Source organism: Galleria mellonella, unplaced genomic scaffold, assembly GCF_026898425.1.
Source record: "Galleria mellonella isolate WM207_F2 unplaced genomic scaffold, CSIRO_AGI_GalMel_v1 utg103, whole genome shotgun sequence".
In the NCBI taxonomy this organism is placed as follows: Eukaryota; Metazoa; Arthropoda; class Insecta; order Lepidoptera; family Pyralidae; genus Galleria; species Galleria mellonella.
The window spans coordinates 750,974-771,689 of record NW_026441966.1 but is presented as its reverse complement, the minus strand read 5'-3'; the positions used below and the strand labels follow the sequence as shown (position 1 = coordinate 771,689).

The following is a 20,716-nucleotide window of genomic DNA, read 5'->3' as shown; positions in this document are numbered from 1 at the left end:
CAAAGCCGTAAACATATTACGAAAAGAAAAAAAAGTGTTACATTAAAAGAAAATTATAGTCGAATCTTATTCTGCCACATTATAGGCGCGGAATTATTAAAATTTAATATACAAAAAATTAAAATAATAAACTCTTTGGAATTACAAATACATATTGCAATAATATTTTGTCACTTTTTGTATGTAATAGAACAGTTTATGGTTTCACTAAAATTTATAAGCACAAAATAAAAATATAAAAAAAAAAACACCATCCACAAACCTAACTTAAGCAAGCAATGCGGTATTCATGAACACACACCATTTTCATTACAATACATATTTTCTTCACTTACGGAGTATGTATTAATTCATGATTTTGTACCATAAAGAGAAAAAAAAATTCAATACGAGTAGTAACAAAGTAAGGCCAACGTAGTATTATATTATCTGTGGCAAAAGTCAACTGTATCGATTACGAAATCGAATATATATAAATCGTAACAATTAAATATTAAATTAAATATTTGAACATTTTAGAGTCGCTTAAAAATTTATCACAATAAAGTATAATAGAAAATATCGAGATTAGAATTACCTACATTTAATTTTGATCAAACGCTAAATGCGTATCTCGAAGTACAGTCTTCATAGATGTTTGATATCATATGTAAATATTTTTCTGCAGCTCACGCAACGCTTCACGAACAAATGTTATGATACAGCTCGGAACAATTCTGTCTGATTGCGAAAGTTGATATGTATCCTTATACTAACTTTATGAATGCAAAAGTGAGTTTATTTTGCTACATCCCCAATAGTCATTCAATTTACTATACACGTGATTACACCGTGCTTTAAATGACCAAAGACTGAGAAACAAATTTTATACATAAAGAAGCATATGACTTTTTTGCGCAAATAAGTTGTCTTTAATATTTGCAAAATACTTATTTTTGTTTAAGTAACTCGTCCCTTCAGTGCAACTCTAGGCTACGCAGTCATTTTTTTTTTTTGCAATATGTAATTTAATTAAATCGTTTTTATACAAAAAAAATCATAATATAGCTAACCTAACCAGCGATTTAAAAAAAATTACCGTCACGGTGTATACCTTAAGTTCCATAAAACTGTGCCAGCAACGCATCAGTACTATTTTTTTCTGTGTTTCATATTATTTGAGGTAAATGACATTTTACAAAATATATTACGCTGTACAGCTTCGTAGTCATTCACCTCAGTTAATAATATAATTAGCATTTATATTTTTTGAAAAATAAAAACGCCCATAGAATTGTAAATACTTTTTATTTTAACATTCTAATTGCGCCTTTTTATCTTTTCACTGTAGTGTGACTCAACTTCTTTGTTGACGTCGTAATACCGTTTTAAATTACTTTTACTCGTGCTATGTCTGGAACATTTATAATCACTTTTATCGTACTCTCTGCTGTCTCTTGAATCTCTATCCTTGTAGCTTCTATAATACGTTTCTTCTCGATCCTTCTTTCTAGAACTTTCACGATAATATTTATTGTCTTCATGTGTAGTTGTTGACTGTTTATATTTCTCATCTGTATGATAGTATTTCTTCTCACTTCCATTATCATATCTCTTTCTATGATCGTAACTTCTCGTATCATCACATTTAGATCTATCTCTATAGGAATCTCTTTCGTTTTCTTTCCTTTCTCTATCTCTGTCGTGTCTTTTGTTCTCCAATCTGTTTTGCTTACTTGCATTTTCATCTTCGTTATATCTTCTTACATCTCTCTTGCGTTCATGTTTATAATAGACATCTTCTGATTTATATTTTTCTAATTTATTACTATTGTCCGATTTTCTTTCGATATTGGCGTTAGCTTTGGTAGTGATGGTAGCTTTTATTGCTGCTCCACTAACTTCTGTGTACGTCTCCATCTGAAAGCAATAACTTGGATACAGAGGCAATACACACGTTGATTTTTTTAATGAAAACGGTCTTTTTTTATGGGTGATAATGGAATGGTAACCCCACCCGCGCTATCGTTATACACCGGCGGGGCACCAGTGAGGGATGATGATAGGTGAGGATGAAGCAGGTCAGTTAGCCCATCGTGACGAATTCAACAAGAATTGTTCACGATGGTTTCCAGGGGGAACCACGTGGAGGTCGACCTAATAGGGCATATTGTTAGCAATGGGGCTGTCAAACTCCATTGCTAACAATCCCTTCCCGCCCTAATGAAAGCGTTTGGTCTCTTGTTGGACCTCTAATAGATCTCTGTTAGGGCTCCACACACCTTATCAAATTTGGACCCATATTAATTATACGTACAAAATTAATGGTATCTTACTACTATTATAAACGCAAAGATGAAGACGTATGGATGAACCATTGTTACTCTTTCACGCAAAAACTATGGAATTGAATAAAATTTGCAAGGATACGATATATCCTATCCACCAGAGGGAGACTTTGTACAGAAGTCGATTGCTTGGGTACCTCTGTCCCATTCGTGTTTCAACCGTGAAGCAGTTGTGTTTGCATAGCTGTGTTTCGGTTTGAAGTGTGGAATATGGCATGAATTTACTGGGTACAGAGGAATAACACCTGAGTCCTCAGGAATGGCAACACATGTGGGGTATCATGGGCGAAACAGTATACTCTGTTATGTCCATGGTACTGTTCATGTCTATAGGCGACGGTTACCACTTTCCATCAGGTGGCCGTCAGCATGTTTGCCATTCTAAGTTGTATAAAAAATAAAAAAAAAAATCTGCATAATCATATAACTATTTAATTCGGAGAGAAAAGGATCGTATCGTCAGTAATGGGGTCTAACAGCCTCATTGTTATATACCTTAAGCAGGTCGATTTCCAAGCAATCCTAACTAACCAGTGTGATTATTTCATTGTCACCCATTAAAAAAAAAGTATTTGGTTAATCTTATCATTTTTATGTAAATTTAAACATTTCCGAACGCAATACCGCAATATGCTTCTACCCTCATTATCTATCCATATTACCGATCAAATCTGGAATCATATTGGGGGTTAGATGGCTACAAAATCAGTCTATAGTTCCAACTGTGCATCGAGCAGATCACGTTCCGCAAATCACTAATAAATTTCCACCAGTTGCGTACTACTCAATCAGTCGCGATTTCCGCGCAACATACAGTGAAACATGAGCAAATCTACAAAAGTATTGGGAAAATTTGGCGTAAAACAAGAACGCGTATAAAAAGACCTACGCGTGGGCACTACGTGTACCAGGTTTGTTCTTCACCCTTATTTTTATGTAACAGTATTGAATTCAATTCAAATAACAGAGATTGGCGTCCCCTTTACAATGATAATACTTCTTCACAGACACGCTGGTTGCAAGTAATAAATAGATAGATAGATAGATAATCTTTATTACCAGTAATAATATTTAAAAAAAAATTAACAATAAAAAGAAAAAATGATTTTGCTGGTAATAGGAGCCGCCTCAGCTGTTGCTATATATGTACAGCTCCAGCGTGATGTACCTATATAGCGCTGATTTTCAGGCGGCCCCTTAACTCCTTTACCTTTAGCATGCGTGCGAGTCGCCAATACTCATAATAAAGACTCAATACGCTTAACAATAAATACAAAAAACATTACAACCTTTTGATAAAAAAAAAAAACATTACAACCAAAACTAAAAAGAACAAACTCTGAAAAATACTTAAGTGAAAAATATTGAATATAAAGGTAAGCAAGCACCTGTGTTCTGATGACATCCCGCAGCACGTCTGAGTAGTTGCGCGTCTTGGCGGCGACGCGGTACTTGGTGCGGCGTCGCTTCATGTCGCGCAGCTCCGCCAGCACCTCCAGCCGCGACTTGGCGCCCGACGGCTTCGAGCCCTCGCCCTCGCTGGAACTATTTATTATTGTATTAAACGAGCTGTTTCAAGCAGAAAAAGCCTGTTACACTGCGAACTTTTCATGATGTTTCGTCCTCACTCTTTTATAAATTTCGCTGCTAATTCCTATTAATGATAGAAATTTTAAGATATTTTTTTGTAGCGATGTTTTTATCTCCTCAGGACACAGAGTGTGTTTTCCAAAAGAATAGAATAGAATAAATATTTATTTATTATATTCTAAATATAATATTATAATAAATATCTATTCTATTCTAAAAAAAAAAGAGATATATCGTTTATGTATAAGTAGGCTACAGCCATAAATTCAGTGCTGCGACGTTTCTTGCTCACTGTGACAAAATCTGCAAACACTTTTTGAATATAAGCCTAGTTGGCCCATATGCTTGTTTTGTTTGCAGTCTCCAATGAGAGCCCTTGTTTATACACACATATTATTTTGAAAACATTGGAACTAACGATTTTAACATTATTTAGTTTAAAGTGGTGTCTAAAAATTAATAGATATATTGGATAGAGCTCATACTCAAGTACTTTCATTTGTTACTGGGGGAGAATGAGACAATTCCATCACGTAAAACTGTGTATTTTAGATTTCTAGTATAATAAGAGACATATTTACCTTGGCAGAGCCAAATCAGCGAGATCATGGCAAGAGGGTGCTGCTTTCACGACGGCATCGTATATAGCGCGGCGCTCGTCCGCCGAGTACACGGTCTGCAGCCGCGCCAGCGTCAGCGGCTCGCATCCATCGCATCCTGAACCTTGTTATTGAGGAAACTTATTTTTAGAACAGCAAAGTGCTTATACTCTGTGTGGTCCTGGCATTGAATGGCACACCGTTTCCTTTCTTGTGGGTGTTATAAGAAGCGATTAAGGGAATTAAATGGTCAAGACGCAGCAGCGTCCTCTTAAAATATCACTAAAGCTAACTGCAGTTGCCAATCCACTTGCAAACGTGGCAACCACTGGTAAAACACCCCTTACAGGAGAGGCCTATGTCCAGTAGTGGACAAATTAATGGCCGATATGATTATAATGGTATTTACACACCCTGCTTCATAAATAAATCCAGAAGATTTTAGATGACTTCTTATTTATATTATAAGTGTGAAAATGAATTTATTTGTTACCTTATAGTGCCTTAATGATTTAACCAATTAATATGAAATTTGATATACACATACATATACATGGGATGGAGAACGACATAGGCTACTTTTTATCCTGATCAATGAACATATCCCGGTCACACGGATGAAGTCACGGGTAAAAGCTAGCAAGTGAATAATTTATGACAGTATATTTTACTTAACAAAATACTTGACACAATTGAAGTAGCTCCACAAAGACCAGGAGCAAAAACTGCTTTTAATTAATTATAAAACTGACTTATAAAAAAAATTGACTTTTATGATATAACAAATTGTATCACGATTCATTTTATATCATGGGATGACATCTTATGGGAAATAAATGTCCAGAAATAGAACAATAATGGGTTGTTATGGTATACTACAGTTGATATGTAAAATATAATGTACTATCTAAAAAGGATACATTAGTTGAGTGCCAATGTAAGCAAATTATCAATAGAACTGCAAAAATAAAAACATTCATGTCAAATTTATAATACCAATGTGAAATACAAGATGGTCAATTGAACATTAGAAAATAAATTACCTTTTCTGAACAATGGATCAGTGTGTGAAGCAGCATTTAGTATCTCTTGTATATCATATTTACCTGAAATTGTAAATACAAATTAATTGTTGTATGTGATTATTATTGAAAGAGATATACATATATATATACTCATTAGAAATAAATAGACTACACCTTTATCTATTAAAACTTTAACATGCACTTTACACATGTAATGAAAAGTAAAAATTAACAGCTATCACAAAGGAATATAGACAAAGTATGAAAATAAAGTTTGAACCTGCCAATGTGATTAAGCCATGTTCAAGCATAGAATGAGCCATTGCTTTCTTTCCCGTGGATATAGTAAGAGGTGATTAGAGAATTTAATGGTCAAGGGATGGGCAGTAGCAACCTTCATAAAAACATCAAAGCCTAACTGCAGTTGCCAACCTGCCTGCCAAATGTGCACAATTCTGGCAACCAACCCTCCCCCCTTATAGGGGAGGCCTATTCTCAACAGTAAACAGTTAATGGCTGATATGATGATGATAATGATGATGTAATTTGCATTATATTATCATTATTAATTCAGCAGTTAGTAGTAAAAGGGAGAAAATGTTAGGACACTTGATACAACATAATGAACATAGGAACGTCATGGTAGAAAGAAAGAGGGGAAAGAGGAGACTAAGGTACAATTACATCAGGTAAATCAATGAAAAAATTGGTGTTATGTCATATCCAGAAATGAAGAAACTCGCTAAAAATTGTAGCAAGTGGCGAGAGCTCCATCTATAGGAGCAATGTTCTTAAATAGGAATGAATTAATCACTTTAGCAGAGTCACATAAAATGCAGCTCTACATAGAGCCAAAGGGAACTATTTGTTTTTCTTAATACACATTGACAATTACAGTATAAGACACATATTCAACCAATGGGAAAGAAAGGTTCTTGATGACCCAATACTGGTAAACAGTGTAGGAAGATCCCCCCTACCAGATGGAGTTACCCTTGACACCTCAATGTGTTGCTGGGAGTCAGCGGGTGCAAGTAGCTCAGGACCATTCCTTTTGGCAGTCTATTATGGAAGCCTATGTTCAGCAGTGGATAGTTAATATCTGACATGATAATTATGAGACCCAGATAATTTTTTATACTACTACTGCTTATAAAACATGTTCACAAAATATATAAATCCAAATGAATAATTTTTTTTATAACAAAGTACTCGCAATCTAGCATACTGCCTGTCTGATAGTAAATGGTCACTTTAATCCATGGATGTCGGCAACACAAGGAGTAATACATGCTTGTTGCCAATCCTGAAAAAAATTTAATACACCCTTTTTGAAGAGCCCCATAATGTAGCCTCTTGAGAAAACCTTAGCAGGGAGCTCTTTTCACAGTCCTCCTATGAACAATCCTATAGGTACTTTGAAATATCCAGTGTGGTCCCTAATTCAGCATTCCCTGGTTGTTATACATTACATTAATTAACAAGGTTAGGAATAAATGGCTGTATCATACCGAATGTAACAGTGTTGCTTGTGATATCAGAAGGATCAGGTAAAAGAACATCTTCTTTGGAATAGCCAAGGTGCCTCAACAGGCACTGCTTCTCGTGTTCTTCCTTCCTTTCAGTGGGCACTCTATGATTATTGTCAAATTTACAAGATACCATAGAGCCTTTCTGGAACAATAACAATAAGTTTCATTCAATACAATATTTGTACTACAATTAATATTTAATAATATATAACCTATTCTATATGTGTAGACTGAATATCTGTCTAACTAACCTCTAATAGACTTTTTCTATCCCACTGGAGACTCTGTAGAATCATTGTCACTTCGGCTTCTACGTTTTCTACATATAATTTCAAGTCTAACAACTGTTTTTGTCTAATTTCCATTTTGAAGAACTATTATATTCATCAATAAGACAATAAATGAATTCAATATAACAAAAAAAATTTAACTCGATACTAATCACTGATTCAGTTTAGATATTTAAATACGTAGATAGTGAATACTCAATATTCAGCATTTTAGTGAAAATTAAAAACGCAAATATCAACAAAACACAAAATAAGTAATCACTACGTTATAAGAGTCGGCAGTGGATTTTTCTCTCAATACTTGAATCTATTATTTGTATGTTACCTTTTCAAAGCAACAATAATGAAATAAATGGACATTTACAGTGTCATACTACTTACTATTTTACCTCCGTGCAAAATATCGATATCGACTGTTTTAAAAATCCTATCTATTGCATTATGTAAAATTTTTAAATTTCATGAAAAAAAATTTTGTTATTTTTTTTGGTTCTATTTAAATTTTGAACATATATTTTTTTTAGTAGGTGAGTAATACAAATTCTCTTAAGCGCATTAAACTATAGATATCTTTTTATATAAATCTTATGCCAAAATAAATAGTTTAAGAGGTCGGTGGTTATGAAATAAAACTCGTGTCATTATAGGGGAATCCAACTCATGTATTAACAGTTCCACAACTTTGCAATTAAAATACATTTGTATTAAAGCGACTTACCAAATTATACGTCTTTACTGATCAATGTTCAATCCACAACTGTTCACTGTTCGTTGTTACTTCTAGTTTTTATGTCGACTGTTTTGGCGGGTAAATAATTATTCCGGAAATGACAAATCACCATTTTGTAGTTAAATCAAATCAGCAACAGTGGCACTTGACAACAGTTATGATACAAATATAATAAAATATTGGTATACTAAATGTAAAGATGCTAACAGTCGGCCTTTCCTGACATTTTCACGTCTCGTGAAATAGAATAGAGAAAAAAAAAAAGTATATTATATAATGCTATTCATATTATGTGTCGTGAATTATTGATATATGTAGCTCCTTCATGTCTTCAATGTGTCTCTAAATTATCTAATTACATTACGATACTAATTGTTGTAGCCCCTTCATATCCACAACAATATCACATTGAAGCCTCTTCATGTCTTCAATGTGTCTCTGAAATATCTAATTAAATTACTATACTAATTGTTGGAGCCCCTTCATGTCTACAACAATATCACATTGAAGCCCCTTCATGTCTTCAATGTGTCTCTGAAATATCTAATTAAATTACTATACTAATTGTTGTAGCCCCTTCATGTCTACAACAATATCACATTGAAGCCCCTTCATGTCTTCAATGTGTCTCTAACTTATCTAATTAAATCACTATACTAATTGTTGTAGCCCCTTCATGTCTACAACAATATCACATTGAAGCCTCTTCATGTCTTCAATGTGTCTCTGAAATATCTAATTAAATTACTATACTAATTGTTGTAGCCCCTTCATGTCTACAACAATATCACATTGAAGCCCCTTCATGTCTTCAATGTGTCTCTGAAATATCTAATTAAATTACTATACTAATTGTTGTAGCCCCTTCATGTCTACAACAATATCACATTGAAGCCCCTTCATGTCTTCAATGTGTCTCTAACTTATCTAATTAAATCACTATACTAATTGTTGTAGCCCCTTCATGTCTACAACAATATCACATTGAAGCCCCTTCATGTCTTCAATGTGTCTCTAACTTATCTAATTAAATCACTATACTAATTGTTGTAGCCCCTTCATGTCTACAACAATATCACATTGAAGCCCCTTCATGTCTTCAATGTGTCTCTAACTTATCTAATTAAATCACTATACTAATTGTTGTAGCCCCTTCATGTCTACAACAATATCACATTGAAGCCCCTTCATGTCTTCAATGTGTCTCTAACTTATTTAATTAAATTACTATACTAATTGTTGTAGCCCCTTCATGTCTACAACAATATCACATTGAAGCCCCTTCATGTCTTCAATGTGTCTCTAACTTATCTAATTAAATCACTATACTAATTGTTGTAGCCCCTTCATGTCTACAACAATATCACATTGAAGCCCCTTCATGTCTTCAATGTGTCTCTAACTTATTTAATTAAATTACTATACTAATTGTTGTAGCCCCTTCATGTCTACAACAATATCACATTGAAGCCCCTTCATGTCTTCAATGTGTCTCTAACTTATCTAATTAAATTACTATACTAATTGTTGTAGCCCCTCCATGTCTACAACAATATCACGTTAAAGCCTCATACATATCTTCAACGTGTCCTTAAGTTTTATATTTGTTTATTAATAATTCTTGTTACTGAAACTTGGTAAAACCAGTATACAGGTTAATATAATTAAACAATACTTAAACTCTTCCACAAAAAATATTAATCCTTTATATAAATTAATTGACAATCTCATTTATATATATAGTGTACAGAATTCAATCAAACAACTAATTTCAATGACATTTGATATATAAATTGACTACTTAAATCACTATAAGTACCATTATTTTGATAGTTATATAACTTAACAATATGTACATATATGTATATAAACTAATTTAAACAATATGCAATCAATCAAACGATCAGACTAGTATTCGTCCGCGCTATTTGAATCTGTATCATTCCCGGTTCTGTTTAAATGAGCCATGGATGTATTTTATCATAAGTCTTATCAAATCCAAAGTGACCCATATCATCATGATTAGCTTTTAGTATCTGCCATCTTACTCCCTTAGGGACAACCCAACGATCACCGTCAGCCGTTTTCCTACAAAGTAACCCCCTTTTTTTTTTACCACCAACATTTTTTTTTTTTAAATCTAAATTACTGTTAGTCTCGTTATCATTTAATATATTTATAATACGCATTAATTCTGAATCACCTTGTTAAACGGTAGCTATCCAATCTGTGCTAATATTTCGAACTTCGGAACAATTCAATGGGACCTCAATAGGATTACGGCTGAGGGCGTCAACATGGGACATTGTTGTACCTGGCTTATAAATGATCTTAAAATTATACCCCTGCATGGCACTCCACCATCTGGCAACCCCAGGTAATATATCGCGTTTTTCGAACATAGCACGAAGAGAATTACAGTCGGTAACTACAGTAAAGGGGATGCCCAGTAGACATACTCTAAATTTCTGCAAAGAGGTTACTACGACCAAGGTCTCTAGATCATAAAAACTAAACCTGGTTTCTTCAGGAGATGTATGTCTGCTATAATAGGATACGGCATTAAAGGTAAATCCTTGTTGGCCCTTTGGAGTAAGATACCGGCTAAACCCATTTTTAATGGGCTGATGACATTATCCATATCTAAAACCGTATAATATTTAAAATCTGATAAATTATCTAATTGATCATCTATCCTTGGCAATGGATAGTGTTCTTTTATAGTCGTTTTGGTCAAAGCACAGAAATCAATACATAGACGACAGTCACCAATTTTCTTTTGAACCAACAGAACTGGGGACGCGTATGAGGACGTAGACGATCTAACAATTCCAGCGCTCTCTAATTCATGTACTATATTGCGGACTATTTCTCGTTCGGAATAAGATAAGCGATATGGACGATAAACTACTGGAGAAGTGTCATTAAGATTACTCATTTTTACTCATTTTGTTTTTATACAACTTAGAATGGCAAACAAGCTGACGGCCTACCTGATGGAAAGTGGTAACCGTCGTCTATAGACATGAGCAGTACCATGGACATAACAGAGTATACTGTGTCGCCCATGATACCCCCCCCCCATGCGTTGCCTCTCCTGAGGAGTCAGATGTTATTCCTCTGTACCCTTCAAACCGAACTGCTATATCCCACCCTTCAAACCGAAACACAGCCATGCAAACACAACTACTTCACGGTAGAAACACGAATGGGACAGAGGTACCCAAGCAATCGACTTTTGTACAACTTCTCCCTCTGGTTCTTGTTCGGTCTGGCCTAATAGGAGGGGTACTTGTATGAAATGGTCTGTTACAATAAGTGATTCTACTATAGCAGTTACAGAATCTACCTCAATGTTAACTTTACATTTAGCTACACAATTTACTATGGAATTACGGAAACCCCTCAATATCGGTAATTCCGTCGTTTCCCATGAACTTACTAATTTATTTGCAACTGATTCTTTTAACATCGTAATTTGACTATGAAACTTAACTGTGACTAACCTAAAATATTTGGAATCATTATCTTGTTCTTAAGATATGCGTAAGACGGTTTTATTAGTACTAGGGGTAATTTCCTTCTTATCACAGCCATCACTAGCCAAATGCCCAACTTTACGACATACGTCGCATCGTTTGATTGGTTGCTTACATTTAAAATATGAATGCCCGTCCTCTCCGCAATTATAACATTTATAGTTTACTCTAGACTCAACACTGGACAAATTATATTTTATTTTAGGGCGTTTAATTTCGAAATTGCTTGATTGTATGGGTACTCCATTTCTTTCAATTTTCCTAATAACTTTAACATTTCTAAGAAAAACTAATAATTTATCGGGTTCAGAAAACTGTGCTGCTTCAGCGCTAGTTCTTATAGACATATCCTCTATACCTAATAGAATACAGTCAATTGCATTTTTCCCAGTAATATTGCACCTATTTAATAATCCCATTTTCTCATAGTAATATTCCTCTAAGGACTCGTCAAATCGCGCCTTACAAGCAAGCATTTCCGTTAACAATTGCCCATAATTTTCAGCACTAGGAAATGCTAAATGTAACTTATTCTGCCATTCCTCCCAAGTAAAAAGTAATGTTGGTAAACCTTGATACCATTTTTGGGCTAACCCTACTAACTTAGGTAAAGCATAGTGAATAATTTGGCGCTCTGTCCAATTATAAATAGCAGCACATTCGTTTACTTTTAAAATCCAAGTATCTATAGTCTGATTTCGTTTGGCTGGATCAAATTCAGGAATAACATTAATAACCGGAAAACGATCATTATTACTATAGTTCATATTTTGTAACACTTCTTTAAATATTGTTATTAACTCTAAAGAGCCACTCGTTGACGTACTCACTGGTGGCACTGGTGTCGATGAAACTTGCTCGCTGTTGCCCTTCGTCTCATGCGACTGACACTGAGGACTGCGACGCCGAGGACTCCGGCTACGTCTTTCGCTGCGCCGTGTTCGCTGCTCCCTTGTTGAACCAAAACTACGAAGTCGCGAACGAAAATTGTTTCCACTCGATTCAGAACTCGTAGAAACATCATGACGTTTAGTTCGCTTACATCTCTTTTCTCTGCCCATTTTATACTGGAAAATTGTAAAAATACTACAAAAGTAACTGTTCGTTAGGAAAATATTAGTAATTAGATATTTAATAATGTCACATGCAAGTGACAAATTTATAACAATTTACAAAGATTAAAGTTTTGCAATAAAAGATAAATGATTAACTTACAAAAGAAAAAAAAATGTGGGGTACATTTATTTGAATAGTCATATATAAAAAAAGTAATTTTAAATTCAATTTTTTTTAATAATAAGTTGCTTAATTTACACTATACTCAATAAAGAATACATATATTGAAGCTATTGGTAAGTATTTATTATAATTGTCAATAGCTTCAATATATTATTGGGCGCTAAGTTTATCATCAAGGCTATATTGCCTGGATGTGATCCCACTTCTGACCTTTAAGAGGTCGGTGGTTATGAAATAAAACTCGTGTCATTATAGGGGAATCCAACTCATGTATTAACAGTTCCACAACTTTGCAATTAAAATACATTTGTATTAAAGCGACTTACCAAATTATACGTCTTTACTGATCAATGTTCAATCCACAACTGTTCACTGTTCGTTGTTACTTCTAGTTTTTATGTCGACTGTTTTGGCGGGTAAATAATTATTCCGGAAATGACAAATCACCATTTTGTAGTTAAATCAAATCAGCAACAGTGGCACTTGACAACAGTTATGATACAAATATAATAAAATATTGGTATACTAAATGTAAAGATGCTAACAATAGCATCTAAAATACATATAATAGAACACAGTTTCTTTATATTGATTATTCTCAGGTAAAATAGTTTCATACAAAATGTTATTGTTCCAACAGACGCCGACTTGAAAATAAAAAAAAATGTTGAAAGTGAGCAGATATATGTTCTATTATTTCTCGTCCTGTTCCCAGTCTTTTGTAAGTAGCATATTGGACTACATGAGCTCACTGCTAATATATTTTATTATTATATATATTATCTAGAGGTCTGCGACAGTCGGAGCATAATTGTTGGAATTACAATTTTCTATGGAAATATGTTACTACAGATTGAAAAAATCTAACATGGCGGATCATAGCCATCTTAATCAGGTGCTAAAACAGTCAGAGTTATGGTGCCATTTCAAAAACAGCGCTTCACTTTTAAATACACTTTTTAAAATTTAAAATACAACTAACATGTGTTTTAATAAATTACGTATTAAAAATAGAAATATAAATAAATTTGTGTTTAATATGATATAATACAAAGGATAAACGACAATTTTAGCTTAATTTTTAATAGATTTGAACCACTTACTGGTTCAAATAATCATAATTAATCTGGTTAAATATAATTAAAATTTGCATATTAAATCATCTAAATTATTAACATGTTTGTTCATATAATAGCCGAACTGATTTTTATATAATATTAAAAATTTTGCTAAACTTGTAAACTTAACTAATATCCATCCAAGTTATTCTTACCATGATTCTTACTATTTATCGATATAAACTGAAATTGAATAATAAGTAACGACATATTAATATTATTTATGTAATATATCATTATTATTATATATTATAAAGATAAATAGTACTTAAAATTATTTATGAATACTTAATTAAATTTATAGTATGCTGTTTCTGGTTAAAATGTCACCTTTTAATTTAAAAATAATTTTAATCATATTATAATTATATGTAAATGAAATAATGTTATGACTACAAATAGAACTATTCCTCTTATATGCATAATATAGCACGTAAAAATTCTTTAGAATTAAATACGTATTTTTTTTAATTAATGTTTGCCTCGGCATAATATTTAATGCGCCAAAGAAAGATTGCATTACTCGCCCATAAAAAAATTAAAGTAAAAATTGTAGTAGAGTAAAATAAAGTAACTAAACATAGACACTTGTTTTATTTTCGATATTTTTCGTAAAATTTGAAAATTTATATTAAGAACTAGCTAAGATTTTTTTTATGACAACTGCCAATATCGACATATTGTATGAAGGTATATATAGATAGTGGTACAACACTATAGATATTCTTTTTTTTATTGTATTATAACTTCGGAAATGTAACTATGTACTAAAATTTCTTTTTCTACAGGTTCCGTTGATATAAGGCCAGTGCCAACTCTTATAATGTAGTAATTACTTGCTCTGTAATTATCTGTCAAAATTATAAAAAAAAATGTTATTGAAGATTTGACATTGTTCTTATATTGACAAAAATAGTGAATAAATCTATGCAATCATTATATATCAATATTTTTTTATAAATATTCATCTTATATGAGTATTTATAATACGTCTGTGACAAAAATAATGATGCAAATATGTATCATAAACGATGTAACGGATTTATAAATCTACATTTTCAAATCTATTAATGGTTACATTGATTTTATATAAACTTAATTTAAGTGACTTTATCAAATGCATGGATTGAATGACAGCTGTCGATTGACTGATTGACTAGCAGCAAAAGATAAATGAAGTGATAAAATTAGGATGTAGAATAAGATCTGCAGTATTCTTTTTCTACGAGATTTACGACATTTTAGGAACTCAATTATTTAATTCTATTACTGTTTAGATATTTTTTTTATGATTGTTTAAAATAGAGATTAATATAATCAATTATAGCTAAAAATCAATTAACTCCATTCTTTAATATTCTTTTTTTTATAAATTACAGTCACAATACTTAGTTAATTGTTCTTTTTGTTTTTGACTTCAATATTAATGGTCAATATGCACATAAAAAATTGAATCGATTTTTAAGAGATATCCTGAAACCTACAGACTGAATCAGGATGAGTCGGTCTATGTCCAGCAATAATATATACCTAGATATAGCTTCTGAAGTTAATGGTACATTAGAAAGCAGTTGATCGTTTAGATACTTTGATGTGCATTTTTGACAGTTCCGCAGTTTCTTCTCTTCCAGATCTTTTTAATCTATGTCCCAATGCTGCAGGACGTGTGCTTTCGTAAAGAATTTTTTTGAATGTCTGGAAAATGGCAGATTCTGAGGTAAATTTCTGTTTTTAGTGTATAATATCACAGTGAAATTATGAATAAACTATTTACTCATTTATATGTCGACAGGTTTTAAAAAGATTGAAAGATATACCATTTAAAATCCAAACCGCAAGTTTGAAAGGAAGACGTGAAGTGCTCGAGGAAATACAGAATGTTCTTTCTACTCCAGGTATATTGGATATTACCTCTATATTTTCATTAATATTCCATAATCACCAGTCAAGTCAGAGCAATATGGGGTAGATGGCACAATACAGTAGGTTATGTTGACCTAACTTAGCTGTATTGATCCGGTGCTCCAGGTGTTTTGCCCAGTTATATGTCAGTCACTCAGTACATAAATCGTATGCTAAAACTTTCGAATGTCGTAGAAGTGATAGTTATTTATATTAATTATTGCTTATCCTAATAACTTATTAAACTTGTTTCCATATCATTACCAATTTAATTATTATTTTTTATTTAGGTACTGAATTTTTTTTATACATGTTTGCCAATATATTAAATGTTGAATAGTCTGACATTGGATTTTATTAGCTTAATTTTAACCTACTTTATTATAACCTACTATTTAAAATTCAAGTAGCTTCAATTTAATATGATTTAGAATATTCTTATTGCAAAGATTATACTCCTTTCTTTGATCTTTTTTCCATTAATGATTAAATTAAGCTTCTAAAATATTAGTTTTTTTTTTAAATAATAGTTTCAACTATTGTAATAATCATTCAAGTGAAATCTCAAATGATTAATTATAACTATTAATTCATTTTTAATTCTCTCCTAGATTACCATACCTTTGTGTATATATTACATACTAACTGTATCATACAGCTCTGCCTATATTATGAATAGGTGAAATTTCTTGATGCTCAATTGAACCATTATAAACCAAATAGTATTAAACAAATAAACCATTATAATATTATTTAGAAGTTAATTAAGTTATATACTAATTAAATATAGCAAATAAATTAAAATTATTATTTATATAGGTATCACAGAGCCAGCGGTACGATTTGTGTGCCGTGTGGTTGCATCCACACTGCACCGATATCGAGACTCCACCTCGCAATCATATGTAAAGAGCCTGCTCGCATACCTGGCCACCAACCATAGGGAATGGACATTACGCAACTTGTTGCCTGTGCTATTAGATATATCAGAACAACTTAAAAATACAGCAACTTCGTGAGTATTATTAGATTATTGTTATTAAATATATTTTATATACATTTTTTATATCATAGATTCTATAATATATATATATATATATATATAAAGAACTAGAAATTTCCCAGCAGTCATCTGTAGAGAGAGACACTAATTGTGAAAATGTTTAGAACAGTAATAAGAAATATAGACCAGTAGTGTAACTACCTATAGTCATAAGTTTTAGTTTTAGTGTTATGTGTAAAAAAAAGAAAATAGAAGCCATCTTGGGGGGAGACATGTCATATATTACACTTGTGGGTACTTAGAAATAACCAGTCTGGTTTTATGTCAAATGAATGAATATGTGTGCTCTGACAAATTTAAAATTCCCTGGCTGTTACACATTATTCTCTTTATTATAGTTTATTAAACTATGGTTAATTTAAGAAGAACACAATTCTTGTATACTTTGCAGTAAGAGCATATGTCAAAGTGGTCTGTATGCACTGCGATGGTCAACAGTAGTGGTGCAAAATTCTCTCACAGCCACCGAGGAAGATGGAGTGGACTACAACTCACTGGTCTTGTCACAAGCAAATCTATTGGCAGTTGTTACTGCTTATGGTGATAAGAGGAAAAATGATAAAGCATATTCAATGGTGAGTTTAATTCACATGACTTTTTTTTTTAATAATATAAAAAATAACAAACCAGTAAGTGCTTTTGCTCTACACATGAAACACCCACTGTGGGACAACAGGGTCACAAAATTTAAATGGAAATAACATAGGAATAAACTTTAACTTCTTTATTCATAAAAACTAATTTTCCATTTAATAATACTGATAAATAGAACTTAGCATTAAGTTATAATCACAATACCCATACAAATGTAAAATTATATTTTACATAAAATGCTTACTCAATCTCGAGTAGACGATTACTACGCTGTAAGGAGAAAGAGAACTAGCATCATTGTTACACAAGCTTTGGACAAGCATCAACAGCATTCTGATAGTATTAGGCGGGAAATATAACATTTCATTCAGATGCTGATCTAGTTGGCTGGGCCACTCTGAGTGAATTGCTTTAGTTGAACAAAATGGAGCAAATTGTAGCCTGAAAATATTTTTTTTTATTATTATTTAGAAAGAGTAACTGTTGAGTTTCTTGCAAGTTCTTCTCAACAGATAACACCATTCTGAACCCAGCAGTACAATCATAAAAAATTGACTATTTAATAGAGCTTGTAAACAGGACTATTTGAATAAAGATTATTTTCTATTCTGTTCTAAAATCTTCTACAAATCTATTTTAACTATTACACTATTTTGTCACTTTCTCACATATTGGGAATTTAACTCAAAAGAAAGAGATAAAACAATTCAATAGCTAAAATAGATTTATTCTAGGTTTGATGTTTTTATGAATAAGGAGGATATCAATGCAAAAAGAATGACCAAAATCAGTTCAAAATTGGCAAAGATATTACAGTAAACATACATGTGTATTTTGAAATTACCTCCTCTCATTTTTTGAAGTTATTTAATAATTTTCATTTGGACATCAAACTGAAAACGATAAAATAGGAAATCGAGACATTCTGTAAAAAATATCAGTCCAGATTGGATAGGCATAGAAATGAATTGGCCTCTCAATTACAGGGATCGGGAAGCATTAGTTTCTCTCGATTAAAAAGACACAGTATCCAAGGACTGGTAGAAAGATTTACTGACAGACTCTGAGAGCTGGTTAATGGATTGGCCTCATTATATATATATTAATAACATTTAAACCTGACATCCAAACAGCAGATTGAATTATTGTTCTATAAGGAACAGATTGCCAATTAGCAGATTAGAAAAAGAAAAAAACATTAATAATTTTCAAATTGACTATTCATGATTTGTGATGATGTTTACAGCTGCACACTTCATGGTGCGCCATCAGCAAGCAGAGGTGGAGCAAGTGGCTGGAGGTGCTGGTGGCGCAGGCAGCCGACTCTGGGCCACATGTTTGTGTTGCGTTCTCTGCTCTCTGCAGGCACTGTAAACAAGTTGGAGACGAAGACACTATTGCACAACACAAGGTACTAGCTAATTTTGCAGTTCCTTACACTGAATATTTTTTCTGGTCTATATGTTTACCTTTATAACTTAAGTTCTGTTACATTCTGCTGTATCAATAAACTGTTTTTATTGGAATATCATTATCCCTTTAGTGTAAAGTAGCGAATGCTATCATTGTTGGTCTAATCTTGAGTATAAATGCAATAACATTTTATTCTCTCTAATTTTCATCTATAACCTATCTTAAACTGATAAAAGTCCGTATTTATAGTAAATTTAATATATATTGGATATCTAAAATATATTCTAGAAAGTGAATTTTGTTAGAAAGCTAAGAAATTTGATAATCTGTAACAATAATAGTATCAATTATTCAAATAGAAAAGAATGTTGGAGAGTTTCATAAAGAGCCTGATCAGCGTCAAGTGCCGTCCAAACGCCAACTACATCAAAGGTTGCTGGGACCTGCTCCACATATTAAATTGCAACGAGGTGCACGAGAACTTATTGCCGGCGTTACAAAAAGCCATGTTGCGAAGTCCAGAGACCATAATACAAGCAGTCGGCGAAGTCATGGCCAATTTGGACGTAGACCTGGACGGGATCGCCATTGATATTGGAAAGAGCTTGATTGGTAAGTGTTAGTAGATATTCTGATTTTTTGTTTTGCATCGTGATTATAAAACTAAATAATTTTTCGCATTAGTCCAATACTTATTTTGTCACGATTTAAGTATTTTATTTTTCGAAGCAAAGTGTTACATTGTTGAGTACTAACAATGAGCGTACTGGCTGCCAGTGAACCTCCACTCGAAGGACCCGTGGGTGCGCGACGAGGCGCTGGCGGCGCTGAGCCGGCTGGCGCAGCGCTGCTCGTCGGCCGCCGCCGCGCAGGCGCTGCTCGACCACGCCTTCGCCGAGTACAACGGCGCCGGCGGCAAGCTCACCTCGAGCGAGGACAAGATCGCCGTGCTCAACGTGAGTATAACGAGATCGTCAGAATTTTTCATGGCATTCGTAGACAGGTGTATAAGTAATCACTCGGTCGCACAGGGCGTGAGCGCGCTGAGCTCCGTCCGCGTGTCGGCAGAGGAGCGGGAGCAGCTGAGCAGCGCCGCCAGCGCGCAGTGCGCGCGCGTGCTGGACAGCGAGTCGCACGACCGCACGCTGTGCGGCGCCCTGCTCGCGCTGCGCACCTGGGCCCGCCCGCGCCCGCCGCCTCACCTCGCCCACATACTCAAGGTACGCCCCGCGCCGCCTGCACAGTGCGCGCGTGCTGGACAGCGAGTCGCACGACCGCACGCTGTGCGGCGCCCTGCTCGCGCTGCGCACCTGGGCCCGCCCGCGCCGCCTCACCTCGCCCACATACTCAAGGTACGCCCCGCGCCGCCTGCACAGTGCGCGCGTGCTGGACAGCGAGTCGCACGACCGCACGCTGTGCGGCGCCCTGCTCGCGCTGCGCACCTGGGCCCGCCAGCGCCCGAGCCGCCGCCTCACCTCGCCCACATACTCAAGGTACGCCCCGCGCCGCCTGCACAGTGCGCGCGTGCTGGACAGCGAGTCGCACGACCGCACGCTGTGCGGCGCCCTGCTCGCGCTGCGCACCTGGGCCCGCCCGCGCCCGCGCCCGCCGCCTCACCTCGCCCACATACTCAAGGTACGCCCCGCGCCGCCTGCACAGTGCGCGCGTGCTGGACAGCGAGAGACCGCACGCTGTGCGGCGCCCTGCTCGCGCTGCGCACCTGGGCCCGCCCGCGCCCGCGCCCGCCGCCTCACC

General features: G+C 34.5%; 2 protein-coding genes across 2 annotated transcripts in view; one reads left to right on the top strand and one right to left on the bottom strand.

Annotated features, from left to right (window-relative positions):
• Nucleotides 1-1,270: 1,270 nt before the first annotated feature.
• Nucleotides 1,271-7,609, bottom strand: LOC113514743 (U11/U12 small nuclear ribonucleoprotein 48 kDa protein-like). Its single transcript, XM_052896647.1, has 6 exons — nucleotides 7,325-7,609; nucleotides 7,053-7,215; nucleotides 5,560-5,622; nucleotides 4,499-4,640; nucleotides 3,716-3,872; nucleotides 1,271-1,899 (listed from the first exon to the last, which is right to left on the bottom strand). The coding sequence occupies exons 1-6, from the start codon at nucleotides 7,436-7,438 to the stop codon at nucleotides 1,300-1,302; spliced, it is 1,239 nt and encodes a 412-aa protein (XP_052752607.1). The 5' UTR covers nucleotides 7,439-7,609; the 3' UTR covers nucleotides 1,271-1,299.
• A 7,948-nt stretch (nucleotides 7,610-15,557) lies between these two features.
• The window catches only part of LOC113514742 (eIF-2-alpha kinase activator GCN1), a 45,106-nt gene continuing 39,947 nt past the window's right edge, over nucleotides 15,558-20,716 (top strand). The window contains 8 exon segments of the mRNA XM_052897255.1: nucleotides 15,558-15,706; nucleotides 15,782-15,884; nucleotides 16,711-16,906; nucleotides 17,346-17,529; nucleotides 18,795-18,959; nucleotides 19,321-19,573; nucleotides 19,739-19,917; nucleotides 19,993-20,190. Of these exon segments, the coding sequence (XP_052753215.1) occupies nucleotides 15,692-15,706; nucleotides 15,782-15,884; nucleotides 16,711-16,906; nucleotides 17,346-17,529; nucleotides 18,795-18,959; nucleotides 19,321-19,573; nucleotides 19,739-19,917; nucleotides 19,993-20,190 (1,293 nt within the window). The 5' untranslated portion in view covers nucleotides 15,558-15,691.